The sequence below is a fragment of the Neofelis nebulosa genome, chromosome 4, assembly GCF_028018385.1.
Source record: "Neofelis nebulosa isolate mNeoNeb1 chromosome 4, mNeoNeb1.pri, whole genome shotgun sequence".
NCBI lineage: Eukaryota > Metazoa > Chordata > Mammalia > Carnivora > Felidae > Neofelis > Neofelis nebulosa.
Window position 1 is genome coordinate 133,593,333 of NC_080785.1, and position 22,931 is coordinate 133,616,263.

At 43.1% G+C, this 22,931-nt stretch overlaps 1 protein-coding gene across 10 annotated transcripts in view; it reads left to right on the forward strand.

The window, feature by feature from the left end:
- Nucleotides 1–22,931, forward strand: part of FRMD4B (FERM domain containing 4B) — a 323,079-nt gene that overhangs the window by 144,221 nt on the left and 155,927 nt on the right. Inside the window, exons 1-2 of one of the 10 annotated variants that reach the window (XM_058728812.1) lie at nt 8,328–8,440; nt 14,788–14,923. The exons of 6 other annotated variants lie outside the window; for them this stretch is intronic. Coding sequence is in view for 2 of the 4 variants with exons in the window: in XM_058728801.1 (XP_058584784.1) it covers nt 8,279–8,440 (162 nt within the window). In the remaining 2 variants the exon portion in view is untranslated. Of the gene's footprint in view, nt 1–8,106; nt 8,441–14,787; nt 14,924–22,931 lie in introns of those variants that run through there. 3 more of the 10 variants (XM_058728806.1, XM_058728801.1, XM_058728803.1) reach the window with 3 other exon arrangements.

Here is a 22,931-nt window from a genome sequence, read left to right on the forward strand (position 1 = left end):
CAATGCCACTCTGTCTTGATTACTATAACTTTGTGGTAGGTTTTGAAATGTGATCTGTTGAAGTTAACAAAACATCCAATTAAAAACAGCTTAAACTATATAAGGCCCTTTATTGTTTACATCTCATTGCAAGCCGTCTGAATGTGGGCTGCTTCCAGCTTGGTTTGACATCTCAACAAAGTCAGCAAGAACCCAGGCTTTTCCTATACTTTTTTTTTTTTTTTAATCTTTGCTGTCAACACATGTCCTCTTGGTCACAAGATAGCTGCTGTGGCCCAGAGCATTGTGTCTTCATACAACAGTGTCCCAAGCAGGAATCAAGGAATATGCTGACAAAACTCTGTGTTCTTCCTTTTTTGTTTTCAGAGGGAAATCTTTTCCAGAACTCTTTAGAAGGCTTCACCGTATATCTTACTGACAGATGGGGTGTCATGCCTTCCCTCAGATCAATCATTCTTAATTCTAGGGGTATGGAAAATGAAGGCTCTGAAAAGGGGGATAGATGGTTGATGAACAGACAGCCGACACCATCTGTGGAAATATATAAACATGCAAAGAATAAACCAAAATGATCTGAAAGCCCACCAGACTGAGATGCTAATGGAATCTTTTTAGAGTGAGGAGATCTGCCTTAAATTTCTTTGGTGCCAGTTCCTTCAAAAGTGAAACTCCTGTTTTCTTCGTCTGTTATTGATTCAAGACCAAATGATGAAGTTCTTTTCTTCATTCCTTTCAAATACTGCCTAGAGCTCTCTGAACTCTTGATCTGAAGAATATACATCTGTTTTCTCAACTCTATAAAATATACATAGGCCTTCAGCCTGTTAGCATGCAGCTTTCAGCTTCTTTCTCCTGTTGACAATCCATTTTGTAGTTGAGAACAAAATGTCACTAATGTCAACTTTCAGTTAATTTTAGGATAGTAAGATAAAGTAAATACCTTTACATCTTTTTTCTTTCCTTCTTTTTCTTTTTTTGGCATGCCAAACTTTGCTTTTATTTTGTTCTTACTGCTCAGGGCCAAATAGTCAAAATTCCTAGCAATAATCCTACCAAATCATTCTGTATTTTTTAGCAATAACAGGAAAATGATCTATTTTTTTATAACTTACTTGTTTGATGGCCAGAGTATACTGGTCTTGAAAGTTTTTACTACTTTGCAAGCCATTATCTTGGCTGATTTCTCTTATTTTGTTTTACTACAGTTATTGGCACATAGATAGTATGATTGATCTTTAGAGAGTCAAGATTCCTTATGTATCTTTTTGTTTTCCTTCTGTCATTTGTTGTATAGAAGTGAAGTTCCACTGGGTTTCAAGTAACTACTCTTAACTCCCATAAAAATGATTCTATTACTTTTCATCACAGAATTTCTTTTTCTTCTTATTGCTGTTTATTCTTACTTAAATTGGGTAAGTCCAAAGGGTGGGCATTTTGTCACATTCACTTCCTGGAGGAATACACAAGTCCCAGAGCCATTTATACCCTATAAACTGTAGTGTGAGGCCAAAGAAAATAACTTATAAGTGCAAAAGAAATTAACCTTCTGTCTCTCAAATTAAGAAGGATTAGAAAAATTAGCACTATATCCTTTAAGATGCTTTCAAATGCTTTTCCCACTGATCTTCAGCAAATTACCCAGCTTCTCTTTATCTCAGTTTGTTTATCCATGAAATGGGGCCAGCAATGCCTTTCTCCCTTGGAGCTTGGGATAATACTGTGAGAATCAACTGATGCTCTATGTGGGGCTGCCTTTATTTATTTTGAACATAGGGTGCTATATAGACCAATTATTACTATTTTAAGTTTGTCCTTGATGGTGTGCATGTAAATTAAGTATAAATAAGAGGTGACAAATTATGGGGGTGAGAGGTAAGTCACAACATTGATCCTATTTCTTCTTCCAAAATGAACATCAGCTCTTTCCCACTGACCTATGTGGGCTTCCTGGGAACCAACATCCCCTTCAAGTGCTTTCACATCGACACAAGATGACTTCTAAAATTTGACTTGGCAAGAGCTTCCAATATCTGTTCAGTGGATTAACCAGTAAAAATGGATACAATGTGGAGTCTAGCATGTTGCTCCCTTTTTTGTACCTCATACAATAAAGATAGCACCGCTCCTTTTTCCTTTGAGGAAGAAGAATTTGGTTTAGTAAAATAACAGATGGGATTTTTGAAGAAGATGAGAAGATTTGGTTTGGTTTCTTCCTTTTTTTTTTTTTTTTTTTTCCTCTAGGAGTGGAATGAGTTTGCCAAAGAGTAGAAGCTGGATAGATGCCTTAGTGCTGGATATTATTTAGTTTGTAGTGTTTTTTAGATCTTTGTGAGGCCAAAAGCCATTCAGAGTCATGAAGGCAGCTGTAGAACTTAACCAGCCTCCTGGTCAGCCTTGACCAGGCCATTGGCAATAACGACTGGTTCCTTCCCGTTCAGGATTCTACTACTTCCGCCTACTTCCTTCCGTCTCCTCCTGCTTGAGTCCAAGACTAAAGCTCTCCTTGCTCTCTCAGCCAAGGGGAAGAGGAGAGAAAGCAGGAGTAGAGGGAAGAACAAGACCACGTAGCCTCTGGATCAAGTGGGATTGAAGCAGAACTTCTCTTCCCCCTACAAGCCCTCCTGCCTCCTCCTTGGGGTGAGATGGAGAAAGGGGAAGGTCAAAGAGACCCCCTGAGTGAGAAGCCTGACTCTGCACAGTTGCTTTGAAAGGGACATCTTCACCCACCAAACCCTCACCCTGCTCTGCAGGTTAATGCCCTGGGGTCCTGGTGGGATGAGAGACCTGTTGGTCTCCTTTGGCTTAGTTATGCAGACATTCCCACAAGCCTACCCTAAGCCTTTTCTTCTCACCCCTGGAATTCTGCAGCTGTCACCCAGATGGGCTTCCCTGCCCCCCTACTGCTCAAACATCCTCTTCCACCATTTTACCTAAGCTCCACAAATCTGGGATCTGTATTGCCCCAGGGCCTTAGTTCTTTTTGCTCTTCTGCCTTGGAGGACTATTTGTGTCTCTTCCTGCATCACCTAGCTCTCTTCCATTCAACCCTTTGTCTCAGCTGCTGTTTCACAGCCTCAGAGACGCACTCCCTGACCCCGCCCCACACCGCCATCCTACATTACCTGTCTCCCTTATAACCCTTGCGGCAGTGCCTGCTTCCTCAGTATTTCTTGTTCCCTTGTCTGCCTTCCCCACTCTACTCTAAGACCCACTTAGACAGAGATCATCTCTGTTTTGTCACAGTGCATTCTAGGTACTTAGTTCCCTGCCTAACACATAATGCAAACCCAGTACGTAATTTTTTTAATGACCAAGACGTACGTACTTGGGGAATGGATGAACTTCTTTCTGTATTCACTGTCGAGACAAACGGTCATTCATCTGTCAGTTCAATAAACAGTTACTGATTGCCTGCTATGTGCCAGCCCCTGGGGAGACAAATATGAATAAGACCCTTCCCCTATTTCCACCAGTGGTTTCTGAATGGGGGAAGTAGGTACCACCATACCTAGGGACAGTCACAATGTGTGCAGGCGCTTTTGTTGCTGGTATCGTAACGACTGGGAGCACTCCTGAGGATGTAGTGGGCAGAGCCCAAGGTCACAAAACATGTTCCAATGCGTGGGGTTCTCCTGTACAGGGAGAAACCGTCCAGCCACGCTACCCCCACCTCACCTGCAGGGATTCCTGATAGAGCTTCCGGTCTAATAGAGAAAAGAGGAGAAAGGAGAAATACCCTGCTGCAAGAGAAACTTTGTAGCATTGCGTGGCCCAAGGGAGACATCAGTATTCCACCTTGGGGTCATTATGGGAATTTTTTTAATGTGCCAAAGAAGGGCTTCACCCCAGGTAAGAAGGCCCTAATTTAAGTGAAACGATGAGGCTCCTGGGTGGCTCGGTCGGTTAAGCGTCCAACTTCAGCTCAGGTCATCATATCGCGTTCGTGAGTTCCAGCCCCACATCGGGCTGTCTGCTGTCAGTGCAGAGCCTGCTTTGGATTTTCTGTCTCCTCTCTCTGTCCCTCCCCCACTCTTGCGCTCTCACTCTCTCTCAAAAATAAACATTTTTGAAAAATCAAAGTAAAAGAAATGAAATGATAAAACCAAAAATTAAAGTACTAAAATATAGTTTGTGATGAAAATCACTGTTCCCCATTTTTAGGATAAATCACAAAAAGGTAAGTGAAAATAATAGAAAATGACATTCCAGTTCTTTCTCAACGGGCTTTGAGTTGATTATAGCTCTTTGTGAGTGCATGAAGACCATTATAAAATGATTGCTGTATCCTTCCCCAATCTGCCTTTTTGGGGGACTATCAAGAGGAAAGAATGTTTCCCTCAGTGAAAGTCATGGGAGAGGAAGACCAGGGTATAGCATTTAATTAGGCAAGGGGTCATCAATCCTTGCATGACCGACACATTGGGCAGGAGAGTTCTTTTTTGTGGAGGCCATCCTGGGCATTGTAGGATGTTAAGCAGCATCCCTGGCCTCTACCCACTAGACGCCAGTAGCCTCCTCTCTCTCAGTTGTGACAACCAAAAATGTCTCCAGACATTGCCACATGTCCCAGAGGGAGGGATGCAAAATTTCCCCTGATTGAGTGCCATTGAACTAGACCTTGTTTTCATCCCCCTCAGGCCCGATGTCAGACGTTCAGAGTCTATCAGAATTTAGCCATACTGACTTTTCAGGTACATAGACAGTACAGCTTAAAAATGTCCACTGACAGTGAACTCTGTCTTTTTGATGGGCAGAGGGGACCACTGGAAGCTGCTATGTTACCAACTGGCTATCTCTTTCTAGAGACAGGAGTTGGCATTTTGTGTTGTCTTTCTGGCATCCTGCTCTTCTTCCTGCTGATTGCTCAAAGGAGAACTCCAGGAGCCTCAGGGATAATGACAATTTCTCTTTTACCTCTGTAGCTGAACTCTCAGGTGTCTGAGTAATGCTGTCACCCGAAGCATCTCTTTAAGTCTCCAGAGAGAGCTGCAGGGAATTACAGTGTATTGCAGAGAACTCTGATGTTAAAGAGGAAGGAAAGTCCTAAGAAAGAAAGAAAGAAAGAAAGAAAGAAAGAAAGAAAGAAAGAAAGAAAGAAAGAAAGAAAGAAAGAAAGAAAGAAAGAAAGAAAGAAAGAAAGAAAGAAAGAAAGAAAGAAAGAAAGAAAGAAAGAAAGAAAGAAAGAAAAGAAAAGAAAAGAAAGAAAAAGAAAAAGAAAGAAAGAAAGAAAGAAAGAAAGAAAGAAAGAAAGAAAGAAAGAAAGAAAGAAAGAAAGAAAGAAAGAAAAGAAAAGAAAAGAAAGGGCAAGATAATTTTGAAGCAAGCTTGATTTAGCTCCCTTTCCACTGGAAATTTTAGACCAGCTTCAAGGGTGTGTGCCTGGGATCTGGTTTGTCCCATGTGGTTAGTCCATTTTAAGACTGATGCCACACTTGGGTCATTCTTTTCTCCACTGCTGCACATCTGGGTTCAATTGTTCCCCCCACTTCCCTCCCATTGGTACTTGGTGTGGAGGAACTTGACCTTCCTTCCTTCTTGTCCTAGAGCTTCAAATCTCTCCTTCCACAGGAGAGATGTTTGGCTTAGAAGCAAACATCAGTGTTGACATTGGTGGCAACAAGATGTCTTGTCTTGTCTTGCATCCAGCTCTGAGTGTCCAGCAGCTCTCCAAGTCCCCAGGGAAAGTTGGCTGTGCTGGGGAAGACCGAGCTTCAAAAAGCTTTTTGGGAACTCGACTTTTTTTTTTAATGTTTATTTATTTTTGAGAGAGAGACAGAATGTGAGCAGGTGAGGGGCAGAGAGAGAGGGAGACACAGAATCTGAAGCAGGCTCCAGGCTCTCAGCTGTCAACACAGAGCCCGATGCAGGGCTCGAACCCACAAACCGCGAGATCACAACCTGAACCGAAGCTAACCGCCTAACTGAGCCACCCAGGCGCCCCTGGGAACTTGACTTTAGACCTATGCACAAAGAGAGAACAGTCCTGGTTTCTAGAGCATCTCTTCTGAGAGCATGGTGTCATGAGACAGAGATAATTGACCTGTTGGAGGTTTTATTCTGGTATTCCCTTTGCTGCCCGACATTTCCGAGAATACAGTCATGCTGCATCATTAAAAAAATAAATATACCACAACCATTCACTCATACTAATATGCCACTTTTGAAGTTCAGTAGTTTTCCATTAGAATGATGACATTTTCATTTTCAAACCAAGTTCAACTTCTTTTGATTCCATAAGACCTAGTATATTCTGATTTTGTATAAACACCGTGACTATTATGTTGGGAAATATCATCAGAATGCTAATACTAATGAGCCCATAGAGGAACTTACTGTGAAGAATTGTTTCCAAATCTTGGAACAGGTCTTGTGTCCAGTGAACTAAACAAAAACTCTTAGGTGATTTTATTAGTAATAAAAAGAAGTAAAAAGTAGTAAAAGAAATGTCATTTAAAAGTTTCGTGATTATGGGCACTTCAAAAACAATAGGCACTTTGAGAACTCATTTTGTGTTCTGACTGATTGAGTTTCAACTGAATTAAGATTCCAAAGGCACATTTGAAACCTGAAATAAAGCTGATTTACTTGTCGATAATCTGTTCTGAAGCCTCTGAGCTAGTTCAGGAGAAAGGCTTTGGCACCTTAACTTTCTGCCACTTAATAGCAAAGATTAGAGCCCAGGTGTGAAACCACCAATAAAATACAGACAATTGTCCTACAGATGGTTTCTGGGGGAAAAAAACCAACATCCTAGAATTTGCTGTAGTGCTTTTGCTGTAAGAAATGTTATATAGGGGCGCCTGGGTGGCTCTGTTGGCTAAGCGGCTGACTCTTGATTTGGCCCAGGTCATGGTCCGCGTTGGTGAGTTCAAGCCCAGCATCAGGCTCTGCACTAACAGTGCAGAGCCTACTTGGGATTCTCTCTCTCCCGCCCCCTCTCTCCGCCCCTCCCCCACTCACTCACACTCTCTTGGCCTCTCTCAAAATGAACATTAAAACAAAACAAACGTTATACTATTATATGGAACTGAAATGTAGACATATTCTAAAGGAAAATAGACACTGGTGGCATATGAGGCTCCTTGAGGGCTTTTTCCCAAATGCCTTAGGCAATATCAATTCCTGGGGGAGAACATAAAAAAACAAAAACAAAAACAAAAACCATTAATTATCTGGTGACTTCATGAGTGGTCAAACAATTTCCTTCAGTTTGAAGTCGAGCATAAACTACGTGTGCTGTTTTGCTCTGGCAACTGCTGCTAGACATATCCAGAGGCCGAATTTTCCAGAACCAAATCAGGGATTCTCCTGTGAGCATGATTTCCCAGCAAATAATAACTGGAAGCTATCTGCTAAAGACCAAGAACACTCTTTGTTTTTCTCAAGAACGGACTGCTGCATTGGAATTAGCACAGTGTGAAGGTGAGGGAAACTGCCCTCTGGCTGGCAACAACAGGCGGGTTGTCATTTTCGTGGAGACCCTCAAATTAGAAGCCAAGGCAAGTTGTGCAGGCGCGCGCACACTGTTGCTCTGAGACCGTTGTCTTCATCTCCTGCCTCCAGCACAACCAAGGAGACGTTCAGGGCTGTCCCCCCAGGGAAGTGAGGTCCCAAGGGATGCTTCGGAGGATTTTTTTTTTTTCCTCCTGCATCTGTGGCTGCCCAGAGGTATTTATCAGCGTGTACAGTGTATACAAAGACCCTGTAGTGTAAAGTGAGATGCTCCCCAAAGCGGTTTAGGAGGCTCAGGCTGCTGCTGTGTGTGCGTGTGTGTGCGTGTGCGTGTGCGTGTGTGTGCGTGCGTGTGTGTGTGTGTGTGTGTGTCTGCAGAACGCGCAAGCAAGAGCGCTGAAATGCAGCTCTCCTCTCTGCCTGCAAAGAGTCGCTCCACTTCCCCCTCTGCCCAGCGCACTCGGGGAGCGCCAGGGGGAGTCCTCGCCGGCCAGGGCTTCCCGCGCCCCGGGAGCGCCGAGGGCTCGCCTGGCGGAGCTTAGCGCAGCTCGCTCGGCGCTGCCAGCCAGCGGAGCGGGCGGGGGTGGACACTGGGCTTCTGTGTGCCAGCCGCAGCCGTTGGCTGGCGGGCGCCCAATCCCGGGGCATGCCGCCGGAGGCTGGCCGGGACGCACGGTGAGAGACGAGTTTGGTGGAAGGCTTGACCCCCAGGCTGCCCGCAGAAGCCGGCGTCGGGAACCTAGGCGGTCGGGCCGCCGCGGTGGGGGCTTGCTGCGCTGCAGAGGCGGGGAGCCGGGCAGCCCCGGGGTCCCAGGGAGGAGGCGGCATGGCTTCGGTGTTCATGTGTGGAGTGGAGGACCTGCTGTTCAGCGGCAGCCGTTTCGTGTGGAACTTGACCGTGTCCACGCTGCGGAGATGGTACACGGAGAGGCTGCGGGCTTGCCACCAGGTGCTGCGGACGTGGTGCGGGCTGCGGGACGTGTACCAGGTGAGCCAGGGCGCGCGGCGCCCCAGGGCCCTTGCAGGATGCCAGGCGCTCTTGGGAAGCCGGTTCCACCTGTATGATTTTATTCTCTCTCTCTCTCTCTCTCTCTCTCTCTCTCTCTCTCTCTCTCTCTCCACCTCTCTCTTTCTTTAAAACTCCTAGCGGGCTGCTTGGCTCCTGGGTCAATTTTCAGCAGCTGTGGATAACTGTTGCCTGACAAAGCTCGTGGATTGTCCCCCTTGGGCTCGGGGGCACTTGCGAGTTCCTACCAGCATTTGCAGACGTCTGTTACAGAGTGATGGTGTACTGCCTGGCACTTAGCTAAGAAAGCTGTGGCTTTGCAGCAGAAGGTCTGCCCGAAGCGACTTTGACATTCAGACGATCCCTTCTTTTTCTTGTATTGGGTGGGGGGGGGGGGGGGGGGTTGGGGAGGTGGGGGTGAGCATCTCAGGATCAGCCATGTCACACCAATTTACCATCAGGGGGGCCTTGGTGGGTTTTCATTCTTTGATTGTATTTCAGTTTTCCATCAGGCAGCCCCACATTGCAAGGCAGAGCCAGGAAAAGCTGATTCTGTGTCTACTGGCTTTTGGAGGAAGGACAGCAAATTGTGAATACTTTGCAGGAGGAGGATGGCTAGGAGAGGGAGGGGTGGCCTGGCTGATCGTTGTCGGAATGCTTACATTTGGATTTAGTCCCCTCACACAACACAGCCTCTTTATTTCTCTGCTAGGTCCCATCCTGCAGACAAAAAATGCAGCAACTTTATTCAACTGGGAGACCGTTCATCTTCTCTGGGGACTGAAGCTTCCCTGGATGGTTTTTTTTTTTTTTTTTTTTTGGACAGTCATTTGTGGGTTTAAATAAAGTCGTCTGCTTGGGTTGTTAATATCTTTGAGGTTTAAAAAAAAAAAAACTACATTGCATTTAGGAAGATTAAGCCTGGTGTTTGCTATAGGAATATATCATCATGTTTTCTTTCCTGAGATGTGGAAAGAGCTTTGTTGCAGTTCCTGGCTCCCCCTACTCTCACCCCCTTCCCACTATGGCTATAATGTATATCTCATTGTATTGAGTCCTATATGGGATGGGAGCCTCTGGTTTTGACAGGCTGTAGTCTTTCATCAATCAAGCAAAATTAAAAGATCGGCACGGGGGGTTAAACTATGGGCGTGTAAAGAATCAGCATCCCCTCGTCATCCTTGATGTCCGTATCAGCCTTGTTAAAATGTGCTTCTTGCTTTCACGACCCCTACTTTGGGTAACATGTCTCTGATGTTTTGCAGTTTGTGAGAATCCCATAGCCAGGCTGAGAAGCGGGGCAGCATGTGGGGGTTTGAGAGTAGTATGGAGCTGTGGTATAGATCCCATCTGGCTACAGTCCACGGATCACCTGGCATTTCAGAGCCTGAAGTGTCTGCCTTTGAGCATTTTTCTCTTTGGGGAAATCATTGTTGCGTTGGTCTGTAGGAGAAGTGACCCCGATAGAGTTTTGTTTTTGCTTTTTAAGGTTGGAGAAACTTTTAAAAGGAGAACACAAGTATTGGAACCAACCAGACAGCCTTTATGTGTCTCTCCCCAAGTTCAGGGGAGCTATAGTTTATCTCTTTGCGGTCAGTGACCAGATAAAAAATGGAGGTTCCAGGATCCGGAGACCCCATGGACTCTTTATAATTATTTTTAAGAACCACAGCAACTTGAAGGATTATCCTACTAAACTGAAGATTTTCTCTTCTTTAAATGGATGGGGACTGAGCCAATACCCTCTCATGATAATAAAAAAGGACATCTAAAATAATGATAAGCGGAAAATGATCTCTAAGTTTAGAGTTTCCTGTACATGGGAAAAGAATTTTAAGAATATTTTAAAACTTGCAAGGACCACAGATTTCTTAATTGCACAATATAAACTAATTGCTAGCAAAGAAACAACATTTTCGGGACGCCTGGGTGGCTCAGTCAGTTAAGTGTCTGACTCTTGGTTTCGGCTCAGGTCATGATCTCATAGTTTGTGAGTTCGAGCCCTGTGTCAGGCTCTGTGCTGATGGTGTGGAACCTGCTTGGGATTCTCTCTCTCTCTTTCTCTCTGTCTCTGTCTCTCAATAAATAAATAAAATTTTTAAAAACTTAAGAAAAAGAAACACTATTTTCGTTAATGCCTTTTAAATAATGATCAAGAAAATAGTCATTTAAATTATATAGAACTGAAAGGCAGTATAATAAAGTAGTTAATACCTTAGGCTTCAAGTTAGAGAGACATAGGAATAAATCTGACCTCTGCCTACACTTGATCATGAGTAAGTTACTTATCCTTACTATGCTTCAGTTTAATCATGCATAAAATGGGAAATATAATAGTGCTAATCACAGAGTTTGATAAAAGAATTAATTGACACAAGATACTTAGCCCAGTGCCTAGAGTTTAGGAAGCATTCAACAAATGTTATCTGCTCTGTCATTTTAGAAACCCAACTCATACTAACCTACAAATTAAAAAGAAGGCACTTTTGACACAATTGAGAAGTCTAGCAGTTGGATGAACTTCAGGTATGGTTTGATCAGAGCACTATACTTGTTGCCTATGATTCTTCCAGCCTTGTTCGTGTGTTGGCTTTTTCTTCGGCTGGTTTCTTCCATCATGATAGCAGATAGCTGCAGCAGTTCCAGGGCTTAGATCCAGATATCAACCCATTCAAGAAGAAAGAAAATTTCTCATATCCACCAGCTATCAAAAAAAAAAAAATTCCAGTTTTCACTCTGATGGGTTAACTTAGGGACGGTGCCCACCCCCAATGCCATGCACTGAATGGCACAGGGAATGGGATTATAATTCAGCATTCTCAGTGGGAGTGACATGACCCCCAAGAGGCAAACATTGTTTCTTAAAGGTAGGAGGGTGGCACAAAAATCTTACTCTTTTTTTGTGTATAGAGCACAGATGTACATAGAATACCTAAACAGATATACAGGATTCTACTGGCATTAGAATTTGCAGGGGGAGGAGGTGACTAGCAAACAAAAAAGTATCTAAAAGGCTCTTTAAAAAGATGATCGTGAATAAAACTGTTGAGAAACACTAATTACACTGATTGGCTTAGACCAGTGGGAGAGCAGACCCATTTGTGAAACTGGGAGTGAAGTTGGTCCCAGGCAGACCACACAGCTGCCAAACAGTGGGGGAGGGTCAATGCTAAGTTGAGCTGCAATCAGCAATGCCCCCTACACTTGAATTATTAGAACCTCAAATCTAGAGCTCTCTAATATAAAAAAGATTAATGGCAAATATATTTCTAAGTATTTCGCCGCCGTAATTTGAGTTAAAGGGGTGGGGGCTCATCATTAGAATACCCTTATTGCTATCCCATAATTACAAATTCTAAAGCACGAAGGGGAGTGTTCAGTGGTACTGTCCAGTTTAGTGGCAAATGGAAAACACCACAGGGTTACATATTTTACTGAACTCAGTTTTTTATCATCTTGACGATAGAAAGGTGTCATCTTTCTTGCTTCTAGTCTGAATAGTCTGGTTTGTAAGGAAATCCGGGCTCAATCACGCCAGAGAGAAATAAGGGTGGTGCGGGAGATATCCATTACATGAAATACCTGATGGTTCCCTGGGGGTGTTTTGTTTATTTATATACTATACGTGAAATAAGATCTCCCACCTATTCATAAGGAATCTGGCAACAACGTTATTGCCTGGCTGGCACAGCCGGGAAGGCATCATTTCTTTGGAATTGAACACTTCCTCTACATCTAGATATTGGAGAGGCAGGAGACTTAATTTGCCAAAAGCTATGAATAATTAAGGCGCTAGCTATAAGGCATTTCTGTAGTAACGCGACTAAATAAAAAGCAGGCTGAAGCGGCACTGAGGCTGCCTTTTAACAAAGACTTACTTTATGAGTGAAGCTTTGAATTTGGTTAAAGTAGCAGACTGAGACATTCGCCTTCAATTTGGGGCTAAACCTTAAAAGCTGATTCATCAGCCGTATATCTATCCTGCTGATATCTTGCCTAGATGGGTTCTGTTATAGCAATTAATTAGGGTTAACAAACAACTGAAGTAGAAAATGGTGGGAGAATGTGGTTGAAAAAAAGATCAACACCCTTTGCTTTTTATTAAGCATGACATGTTCTAACAAAGGCCTCAGCTTGTTTCTTGGGATTAAGCTGTCCCCTCATCCCCAACACCTCAAAGCTAGAATTTCTTGCAAACCCTGAGTGGAGTCATTGCCTTCCAGCAGGAGGTAACTTAGACAGAATTTGAGATATTCAAGTGACCATAAGAGGCCGGGTCAGCTCCCCTGTGGCAGGCAGTTGGCACTGAGTGGGGAGCATACAGTTCAGAACAGCAGAGGCTATAGACTCAAAGTTTAGCAAATTTGACCTTGACCAAGCCTCTTTCCCCCCTTGAGCCTCCTGGGTATAAGGGGAGAACTGTAGTACCTGCATTATGAACAGGATGAAAAATTCATGAGATAGTATCTGTAACACTAAATGCCCTTCCTGATATAAACAAATGCTCAATAAATGTTAGCCCTTGAGTATGTACCGTACTTAACAGCAGACCCGTAGAAGGTACTTGATAAAGTAGCACCGGGTATTACTATTGTTTTTTATAAGTGATACTAGTTCTCTGGAAAGTACATTCCCATCTTTACAGGCAAGGATGTTCACTGAAAGAGACTGTGGTTTCCCACAGCGTGTGTAGGGTGGGCCTTGGGTATTTTTTATTGTCTTCACACAGTAGACCCACATTTTAAGCCAATACAAAAACTCTAGGAAATACAGGCAGCTCCCACTAGGGTCGCTAAGGAAATAATCTCTCTTTGTCCAACACTTTGATGATCCTGATAACAAATGAACTTCGCATCCCACCACATTGGCTGGAAAAGACCAACCCCCGCAAAAGGCAGGTTCCCCATTGAGCATTCAGTGGCCTGTGTGCTTCAAACCCTGTATATTTTGCTTGTCCCCACCCTTCACTCTCCACATTACTCTGAGTTACACAGACTAGAAGAGGGGCTGACAAACTGTGACTCACAAGAGAAAACTGTCCTGTCCCTCGTTTTTGCAAATAAAGTTTTATTGCACACACAGCCTTCTGTTTTTGTAAATAAAGTTTGATTGGCACACAGCCCTGCTCACCCGTTTGCTTGGTGTCTATGGCTGCTTTTGCATTACAGTGGCAGAGTTGAGTAGCTGTGACTTAACTACTTACAGTCAAGTAGTTCATACAAAGATGAGATTGGCCACAAAGGTGAAAATACTTGTTGTCAGCTCCTTTACAGAAAAAGTTCAACAGTTCCCACACTAGAAAAAAAGCAATGTGTTGGGTACAGAATGCTAGAGGGAAAAAGGTCCATACTTCAGGCATAGAAAAAATAGAACTTGAAGGAATATGAAAGAATTTTCTCATCAAAAACTTAGTCACCAGGAAAATAATAAATAAATATTCAGGATGAATGTTCAGTTTACCTTTACGAGGTCCTTTGTTGTAGAACATGATTGGAGTTACAGATTGACTCGTTTGTTTGTTCATTTATTTGTACCTAAAATAATGATCAGAGTGCTTACCCCATCCCTGCTACTGTCCCAAGGTGTCAACCACACAAGGTCAAGATAGGCGTTTTTCCTGCGTCAAGAAATCTATTGTCACGGAGGAGAGACAGATAAGGAAATGAAACTCTGTGGGAGGCCCTTGGCCAAGGTGCTCTAGGCACACAGTGGAGGGAATCTAAGTCAGACTGGAGAAAAGCAAAAAGGGAGAGGAAGAGAGCCAAGGAGGCTTCCTGGAGGAGGCAATTCTCAAGCTGAGGTTTGAGGGGAAAGTAGGAGTTGGATAGATGAAGAAACGCAGAAGGGCATTTCAGGCATAGGAAAACATGTCTTTGGTGGAATTATAAACAGTTTTTTAAGGCCGATGGGGAGAGAGGGCAGGAGCAGGGGAGAGAAAAAGAGCGAGTCGGAATCAGAGGCAGAGATTTTGATTGAGAGTAACATCTGAATTTGAATGATCTTTTACTTTAGGATTTTGATATTTTTCTGCAGAACTTCGGGGGCAGGGGAGAGGTTGATTTAGAAGTATCACTGGCAGCAGTGAGGCTGACAGATTTGGGAGAGGGTGACATAGTGGAGGCGGGAAAGGAAGGGGAGCTAGGGGCTGCTGCAGTGACACAGGTGTATAGGTCAGGATAGGCTAGGTTTTGCCATGGCAACAAACAGCTCCAGTATCCTAATGGCTTAAAGTTTGTTTGTGGTTCACACTACCGTCGCATCACAGGTTGTCCATAAGCTCTGCTCATCACTGTCACTTAGACTCACAGAATGTTCTTTCACGTTGCCAGTTACCATGATGGAGAGTGAAGAGCTCCTCGGGACTTGGCACTGGCAACTAAATGCTTGGCCTCTAAGTAGCTCCTGTGACTTCTTGCGGGTCCTTGGTCAGAGCTGATCAGTCACGCACTCAACTGCAGGGGCCAGGTAAGCAGTCCTACCCTGGAACAGCGTGAATGCTGATGCAGATTTGGTTCCTGAAACAAATTAACGAGCAGGAAGTTTACCAGAGAGCGCACTGGGATCAACACCTGTAGAAGGGAATAGAAAGAAGCAGGAGGAGCAGAGGAGAAAAGGGGCTATAATTCAGGCTCAGCAATGCCTTCAGCTGCCCTCATGGGTAGCTCTGGAACTGAGAGTTGTCCCCATTTGGAACAAGAGGGCTGTTCTTCCCTCCCACCTACATCAACACGTTGTTGGCAGTAGACTGCCCTTGAGAATGCGGAGGGACCTTGACCTTGAGGTAGGCAGCTCTATAAGGGAGGGCAATCCCCAGAGGGAGCTGAGAGCTGTCAGCTTAGAATGTTCCTGGTAGCTGAGGGAATAAGTCTGGGCAGCACATCATGGGGTCTTCTGCAAATGCCTGCCCAACAGGTGCCGGGATCAAAGCCTGAACTGAGGAAGGACCCACAGGAAGGAAGTGGAAAGTAAGGATTGCGTTGATTTAAAGGATGTAGAATCTGGCTTCAGGACACAGTCTCACTCTCAGGGCGGCCTCCTGATTGGATCCTACACTGTTGAAGGGATTGGGCAGCCATGGAGTCAGTTAACAGCAGCAACACATACAGAAAGGAGAGAAAACTTGGCAGATAAATGAAATACGAGTCTCCTTATCGCTGAGCAAATTCATCTCCCACCTTTTCTGGTAACCAAAGACTAGGGTTTTAGGGCAAGGAACTGAGATGTGAAGATACCCCAAAACTGAGAAGGAAAACGGTCTTAATGTTCTAGCCCATCACTTGACAGAAGTATACTTCTGAAAGACTGTGTTATTTAAAATCGACAAAATCAGTCTCAGTATCTTTGAAAAGCATTTCAGAGCCTTTGTCGTCCAGCTTGAGAAACACCAAGTTAAAGACTCTCCTGCCTTTCAGATTGGTGTTTGTTTTTCCTCCTACTGTCCTTTCTCAGTGGAGTGGCAGCACAGAGTAACTTCCTGTTTATCCCCCTCTTCTGTTTATTTTGAACATTGGCTTTGTGATGTCTGATTTGGAGGCTATGGAAAAGTGTGAAGGATTCAAATAGGAAATCAGACCTGTAGTTCTAAACTTTACAGCAAGATGATATGACTTCAAGCACAGAAAGGAGGCAGAAAATTAGACCCTCGTGAAAAAAATTAAAATTGCCATCTCTATGTAATTACACATATGTGTGCCTCTAGGTGTTCATATGTAACATATAGATTCTGGCATCCTTGAAAACAAACTTGGCTTGAAAGAGGCTGATGAATGCGATAAATTAAATAGTACCACTTTCCCCCTAATGTCCTAATCGTTTTTAGTCTCTTGAATTTTGTGTTTTGGGCAAAGCTTGTTGATTAAATAACTATTTTTCCCTAACTAGTGCTTTTATGTAGTGTCCCTGCCTTGACTAATAGCTACTAATTATGTAGCAGCCGCTGTGTGCTGAGTCTTCTGCTTGGCACTTTAATTGCGTTATCTTAAAACAAGACAAAACAAGACCAAAACCCCTGAGGGTTTTTTTTTCAATATACAAACATATAAAAGATAGTATGAGTAAAAAAGCCATGCACCCACCACTCGGTTTTAAGACATCTTAATATTTTGCCATGTTTGCTTCAGATACTTTTTAAAAATGTAACCAAACTATATAGAATCAGTTGAAACCACCCTCGTACTTTTCCTCTCTCCCTAAAATCCTACCACTAAGTTCATGGGTCTCATTCCTGGGCATGTTTTGATAATTTTGACACCTATGTTTGTATCTATAAATAGATAACCCTTCTATGTTTGTCAAATTTATAGAGGATATATCATTCTACTGCCTTATTATTCTCTCAACAAGCTTTTGGGATTTATCTCTAAATTCATTTTAATCCCTATATTCCATCGCATGAATATAACCAATCTTTTGTTGATGGATACTTAGGTTGCATACAATTTTTCAGTGTCTCAAAAGACAATAGTGAAAAGTTTTGTATTTGTTTCCTTGGGCTTATGATCAAGAACTTCTCCAGTGTATGTACAGAAGATTTTTAGCTTTATGAGATGTTGTGTCTTATCTTTGTCCTTGTAACAACTCTACAAGATGATATCATGAACCCCACTTTATTGGTTTTATGTACTTATTAACTAATAAGTCATGGTGCTGGAATTTGAACAGAGCTCTGTCTGATTCCGGTGCTCAGCCTCTTGCCACTGACTTGCTACTTTATTTATTAAGAGGTAAACAGCACATAAAGATAGAGTCTTATCAATTTATTAACTTAGTCTTTCACTCAAACAAACATGGGGTGGAAACACAGCGTCATGCTTCAAAATGAAGTCCGTGCACTCAAACTGCCTGAATTCAAATTCCTAACTCACCTTTTTTAGCCATGTGAGTTCTGAGACTGATTTTTTGGGCTGTAAAATATAGATAATTAGAGTATCTCACTTAAAGCGTTTCTCTCCTGGGATCACGGTAGAAATTAAACATATTGATATTGTCAGTAAATATTGTTAGATATATGTGGGGGTAGATGGTTGGTTGGATGGGTGCATGAGTGCCTGGTAAATAGTTATCTTTATAGGTTCAGTGTTTTCAGTTTCTTATTTATGTGAATAACCGTTGGAACCCCTAAAGTCTGCAGAAGCCTTGGATCCTCCCTCCTCCTCTCCGCATTATGAAGCTATTAAACTTTCCTCTTCTCGACCCTGAACCCTAGACTCTTATGCACGAAGGCTATGGAACCCCACTGACCGCTGTCTTTCTCATCTGTGTAAGCTCTCCTTTGATATGACCCTGAGATTTGCAACTGCTAAGGAGACCCAGTTATTACAAGCGTCATGCTACCCTTGGGTAATGTAGCCAGCAAATATTTTTACAGAAATGAGTTTGTCTCATTAAAATGTGATTAGATGCTTATTATCTGAGAGAGAAAAGGGCCTTGATAAAATAGGGAAATAGAATGAGCTGTAGTTAGCTGGACCCGGTAAAATCAAGGCTTCCTGACTTAGCAGCTGTGTGACCTTGAGCCAAGCTGCTTAATTGCTCTGAGCCTGTTTCTTTACCAATACAAAGATAAAATAATACTCACACTTACATGGTATGAAGCTTAAAAATAACATGGGTTGAAAAACTTGATCCTAAGCTTAATGTTATCATACTAGGAGTTATGAGTTATGACTGTGCAAAGTCTGACCAGGATGTAACTCCAAACACTTTTCATTTAAGAGCTGTATGGCATGGGCAAATTATGGGACCTCTCTGTGCCTCATTTTCTCGTGTTTGAGTTGAGGATGATAATAGGGCCTACCACCCGGGGTTGTTGAGGGGACAACACAAATAAATAGATTTCACTAGGGTGCCTGGCTCATGGTAAGCGTTTCAAAAGTGTTAGCTATGGTGGGGCGCCTGGGTGGCTCAGTTGGTTAAGCATCTGACTCTGGATCTCGGCTCAGGTTTGTGAGATCAAGCCCTCAGCTGGGCTCTGCGCTGAGAGTGCAGATTCCGCTTGGGATTCTCTTTCTGCCTCTCCCTACTCGTGGGGTGGCTCTCTCTCTCTCTCTCTCTCTCCCCTCCTCAAAATAAATAAACTTTTTAAAAAAAGTGTTAGCTATGGCTATTTCTACTTAGTGAACATTTTCAGTGTCAGACATAGTGCTAAGCCCTTTATAGTCACCATTTCATTTAAGTCTCCTAACAGCGACATGTAATAGGTATTACTGAACCCACCTGGCAAACACGGGACCTGTTTAGAGCTGCTAAGTAACTTGTCCACAAGCAAAGATTGGAGCTCCGTTCTGTCTAAATACAAATCCCATTCACTCAGCCATCGTAGGGGATGGGCTTAGTTTGCAAACCATTCAGCCTCTTCCTTTGCCACCTTTGCCTGCCTGAAGTCCTAGGACTGCCGTAGTCTCCATTCTCCTCTGCCAAACCCTAGCGGCATAGCAGGGATTAATGACCTGGTTGAGCCTCAGTCGTGAATGGTCTCAATCCAGGCTCCAGAAGCAACTCAGGTCACACCATTCTCTTATGTGAATCCCTCCTGTGACGTCCCAACTCAGAAAAGCCTAGGCTCACCATACCCACAAGGGATCAGCGCCCCTTTCTCTAGGTTCCTGTACCCCCACTGTCTGCAAACACACTCAGCTTCTGGTGTTCACTCCTCACACTTGTCCCCTAACTCTTCTCCAGTGACACTGGCCTCCCTGCTGTGGCTTAAGCCCACCAAATGCATTCCACCCTCAGAGCCTTTGCCCTTGGGGCTTTCTCTGCCTGGAAGGAACCTGGGGTTTTCTCTTTTCCTCCTCTCCACCCCAGACTAAGAGGCTACCCCTGACCTTTCTCTTGTCCTGCTTTATTTTTCTTCCTAACCCTATTGCCACCTAATGTTAGAACTTTATTTAGACGCTCACTGGTGTCTGCCCAACCAGATACATTAGCTGAAGACGGGCAGGGACTTGGCTTTGTTGGCTGTAGTGTCCCCAGTGCCTGGAACCTAATCTACCCTTCGGAAATACTCGTTGACTAAATGAACAAAGGAATCTGCTTCAGACTTTAAGAAGCTCACTCTAGCCACTCTGTGGGGAGTGTCTAGGGACGGGTAAGACAATTACGAGGCTGTTTCTAATGTCCAGTGAGACCTGCTGGGGACCTGGGTAGGAGTGACGGCAGCCTGTGGTGTAGGGAGATACCAATAATTCGGAGGAGGGAAAAAGTAGCATTAGGGGAACTCTGTCCAAAGGGGATGTTTGCGGTCTATAAAGTTGAGGAAACTTCATGCAAAGAAAAAGCCGTGCAGGCAGAAATGTATTTGTGTGTGTATGTTTATTGCTTTTCCTTATTGAAAATAGCCCCCAGCCAACGTAAGTATTGTAGCTTGAGAATAAATTTGTTTGGGTTCTCTGACGTGTTCTCAGATGTGCCTGTGCTTCCAGTTCATTCAAAAAGCAGTGTTTGAGATCGGAGACTAGGCTATTTCCTCCAGGGCCTGTGAAAACGGACTCGCCCAAGGACCCTAGCTTGTGTGGCCGGCCAGCTTGCAAGTCCCGGTCTGTGCCCAGCCCAGGGTGGGGAAGTTGGCAGTTTCTACAGCTCTTGTCAGCTCTGACTGTCAAGTGATCGCTGTTTCCTGTGCCCAGCCCTGTGGTTAGGTTCTGGAAGGTGCCCTGTGTTGCCTGACCAATGCTGACAGACACTTCAGACGTTGTGCTTTCTTTCTTTCTTTTTTTTTTTTTTTTTTTGGCCTGCTGTGGACGGCTCATCATTCTGACCCTGTCTCGTGTCATGCCCATCCATTGGAGTTACGGATAGAAGGAAGGACCCTCTGGATTTGCCTGGATTCTTGGGAGAAAAGAAAAAAACAACAACATTTTTTTTTTCTGGTCTTCATTAGTGTTTAATTAAAAGCTTGCTTTTCCCTAGGTCTTTGGCCGTGTCCAGGCTTTTTAAAATTCTGCAAGCACAGACAATATAAAGAGAATTTGACCCTTTGAGTTACAAGAGCTGCTTATTGTGTCTAATTATCAACCTCAAATAACGACAGAATCATAAGCCCCAGCAAAAAAAGTAATACTAGGAATTTCCCAAATAATTCCTGAAGGAAAAGTGCATCTACCTTTAATAAATACTCTAATACCAGTTTTTAAAATGAAATTAATGTTTAAGTTTGAAGCAATCTGATCAGGGTATAAAGAGTCTTAACTCTCAACTCATATTTAAATTGATGGGCTTCTTTCTTCCTTAACTTTTTATATGTTAATATTTCAAGGTCTTGATGCCAAGTATTGGTCCAGCCAAGCTCATAAGACTTGGTTCTCAAATACCTTTTGGAAATGATATATTTTAGCGAATGTGTTTTTCCTTTAATAAACTTCAGAAGCCAACTCCCAGTTTCAAAATAACAATTTTTTTCTGAGATGTTAGTGCCAGAGTCTGAACAGTGGCCTTTATTCACGACCAAGTCGGATCAATTTAATTTTTTTTCAGACTCCTACGCTACATTAGGTAACAAATACAGCAAAACTTTGCCACACCTTTGTGCTGTATATTGTGTGTGTTTTAAATAAATCAAATTTAATTATGGTCTTTCTATCCTTTTCTCTTTCCTCCTGACTTTTTTTTTTTTTGTATATTTTCTCTGAGCTAACTAGGTCATGTTTAAGCATATGAATAATTTATAATGTATATGTATATGCATGTGTGTGAGTACCAATATACAAATAAATGTATAAATACGTGACTGTATCTGAAGTTTTTCCAGAAAGTAGAACCATGAACCAACATTTTCACCAAACATAACTTCTGCTTTTTTTCCCCCATCGTCAACATCACTTTTTTTTTTTTTGATTGATTGATTTATTTTGAGAGAGAGAGACAACCCGAGTCAGGGCGTGAACCTGTGAACCGCGAGATTATGACCTGAGCCAAATTCAGAGTCAGACGCTTAACCAGGCTCCCCGTTCAACATCACTTTTTAAGTTATGTTATGACCCTGAAGTAATTAGTCAGTGCCAATAATCTGGTTAGGTTCCGTAACAGATGGTCTTTTTTAGGAAGTTGCTGTCAATTTTGATGAAGTTTAGGAAATGAAAACCGATGAACAACCTCATCTGTTTCCAACAGTTTAAAGAGAAGAAACCAGACAACTGGTTCTGTGCTGAAGCTCCCATGTCACCTCTCAGCTCAGCTTAGCTCGCCTGCCTGTGAAATGGGGCCATTCCGTGGCTGCTGCATGGGGGGTACCGAGCATTTAAGTAGGGGGCAGTAGAACCAGTTGCTCACAAGGCGACACTTGCCCCCTCTCCTTCCCCAGCAACCACCCACCCTCTGCAAGACCAGGTAGGAGGTTCCAGGCCTGAGGAACGTGAGAAGAAAAAACACAGATGAAACGGGCAACAACAGTTCGATGTCTCTACACCGAAGCAGCTCCATTCATTATTTACAGATATTTAATGACATCTGTTCTGTTTTAATGGACCTTGTAATGAGATGAAAAGTGTTATCTACTTCCTTTGAGTGGTATGCACATATCCTTTGGGAGCTGAGGAGTTGGCATCATATGGATGTGAGCCTTAATCCAGTGCCTTATCCCTGACTGGCTGTACTGCCTAGGACAGGATGCCTAACCCCTTTGAGCCTCAGCTGCATCATCTACAAAATGGGGACAGAATATCTCAAAGTATTGTCATCAGGTTTAAGTGAAAGAATACCATTGGACTGCTCAGTTCAGGACTGGGAATGGGACAAGAATTCAGCAAATTATAGTTTACGAAAAAGGCCCTGACTACTAATATAGGCAGAAAAGTCAAGGAAAAGTATCCTAGAAATAAGATGCTGTTTTCCTCCCTCATCTAAATGAACTTTCCTAAAATAAGGATTAGAGAGGCGATGGACATTTTGAAGCAGGAGAATTAAATCATAATTGACCTGGTAAATTGCTACAACCTTTTCAGAGGAAAGCTGAGTTATAGCCAATCAAAATATGAAGTATGTGACCTCTTTGACCAAACATATCCACTTTAGGAAGTCATCTTAAGGATATCTCACATAATGTTATCTGTGCAAGATTTTCGTTTGCACCATTATTTGAAATAGCAACCCCTTGGAGATGTGAATAGGAGAACAGATGATTAAATGATTAACACTTCTGTACCATGGACTCCATGAGATCAGCAGGAAGAATGTAGAACTATATATCACAGCCTACCCAAATTGTCAGTTATATAATTTTGAGTGAAAACAAAGACTAAAGACAGAACAGTATACAAGATGAGTGTGTGTGTGTGTGTGTGTGTGTGTGCACGCACGTGTGGAGAGAGTGAAACAGATACAGATATTATGCAAGAAATGTGTGTATGTATTCCTTTACATGGGAGAATAGGGTTGGAAATATATTAAAAACCATTATATAATGGAAATTATATAATGGAAATATATGATAAAGACCATTAAAATTTTTACCCCAGGGAAATGTAAGTGGATGAAG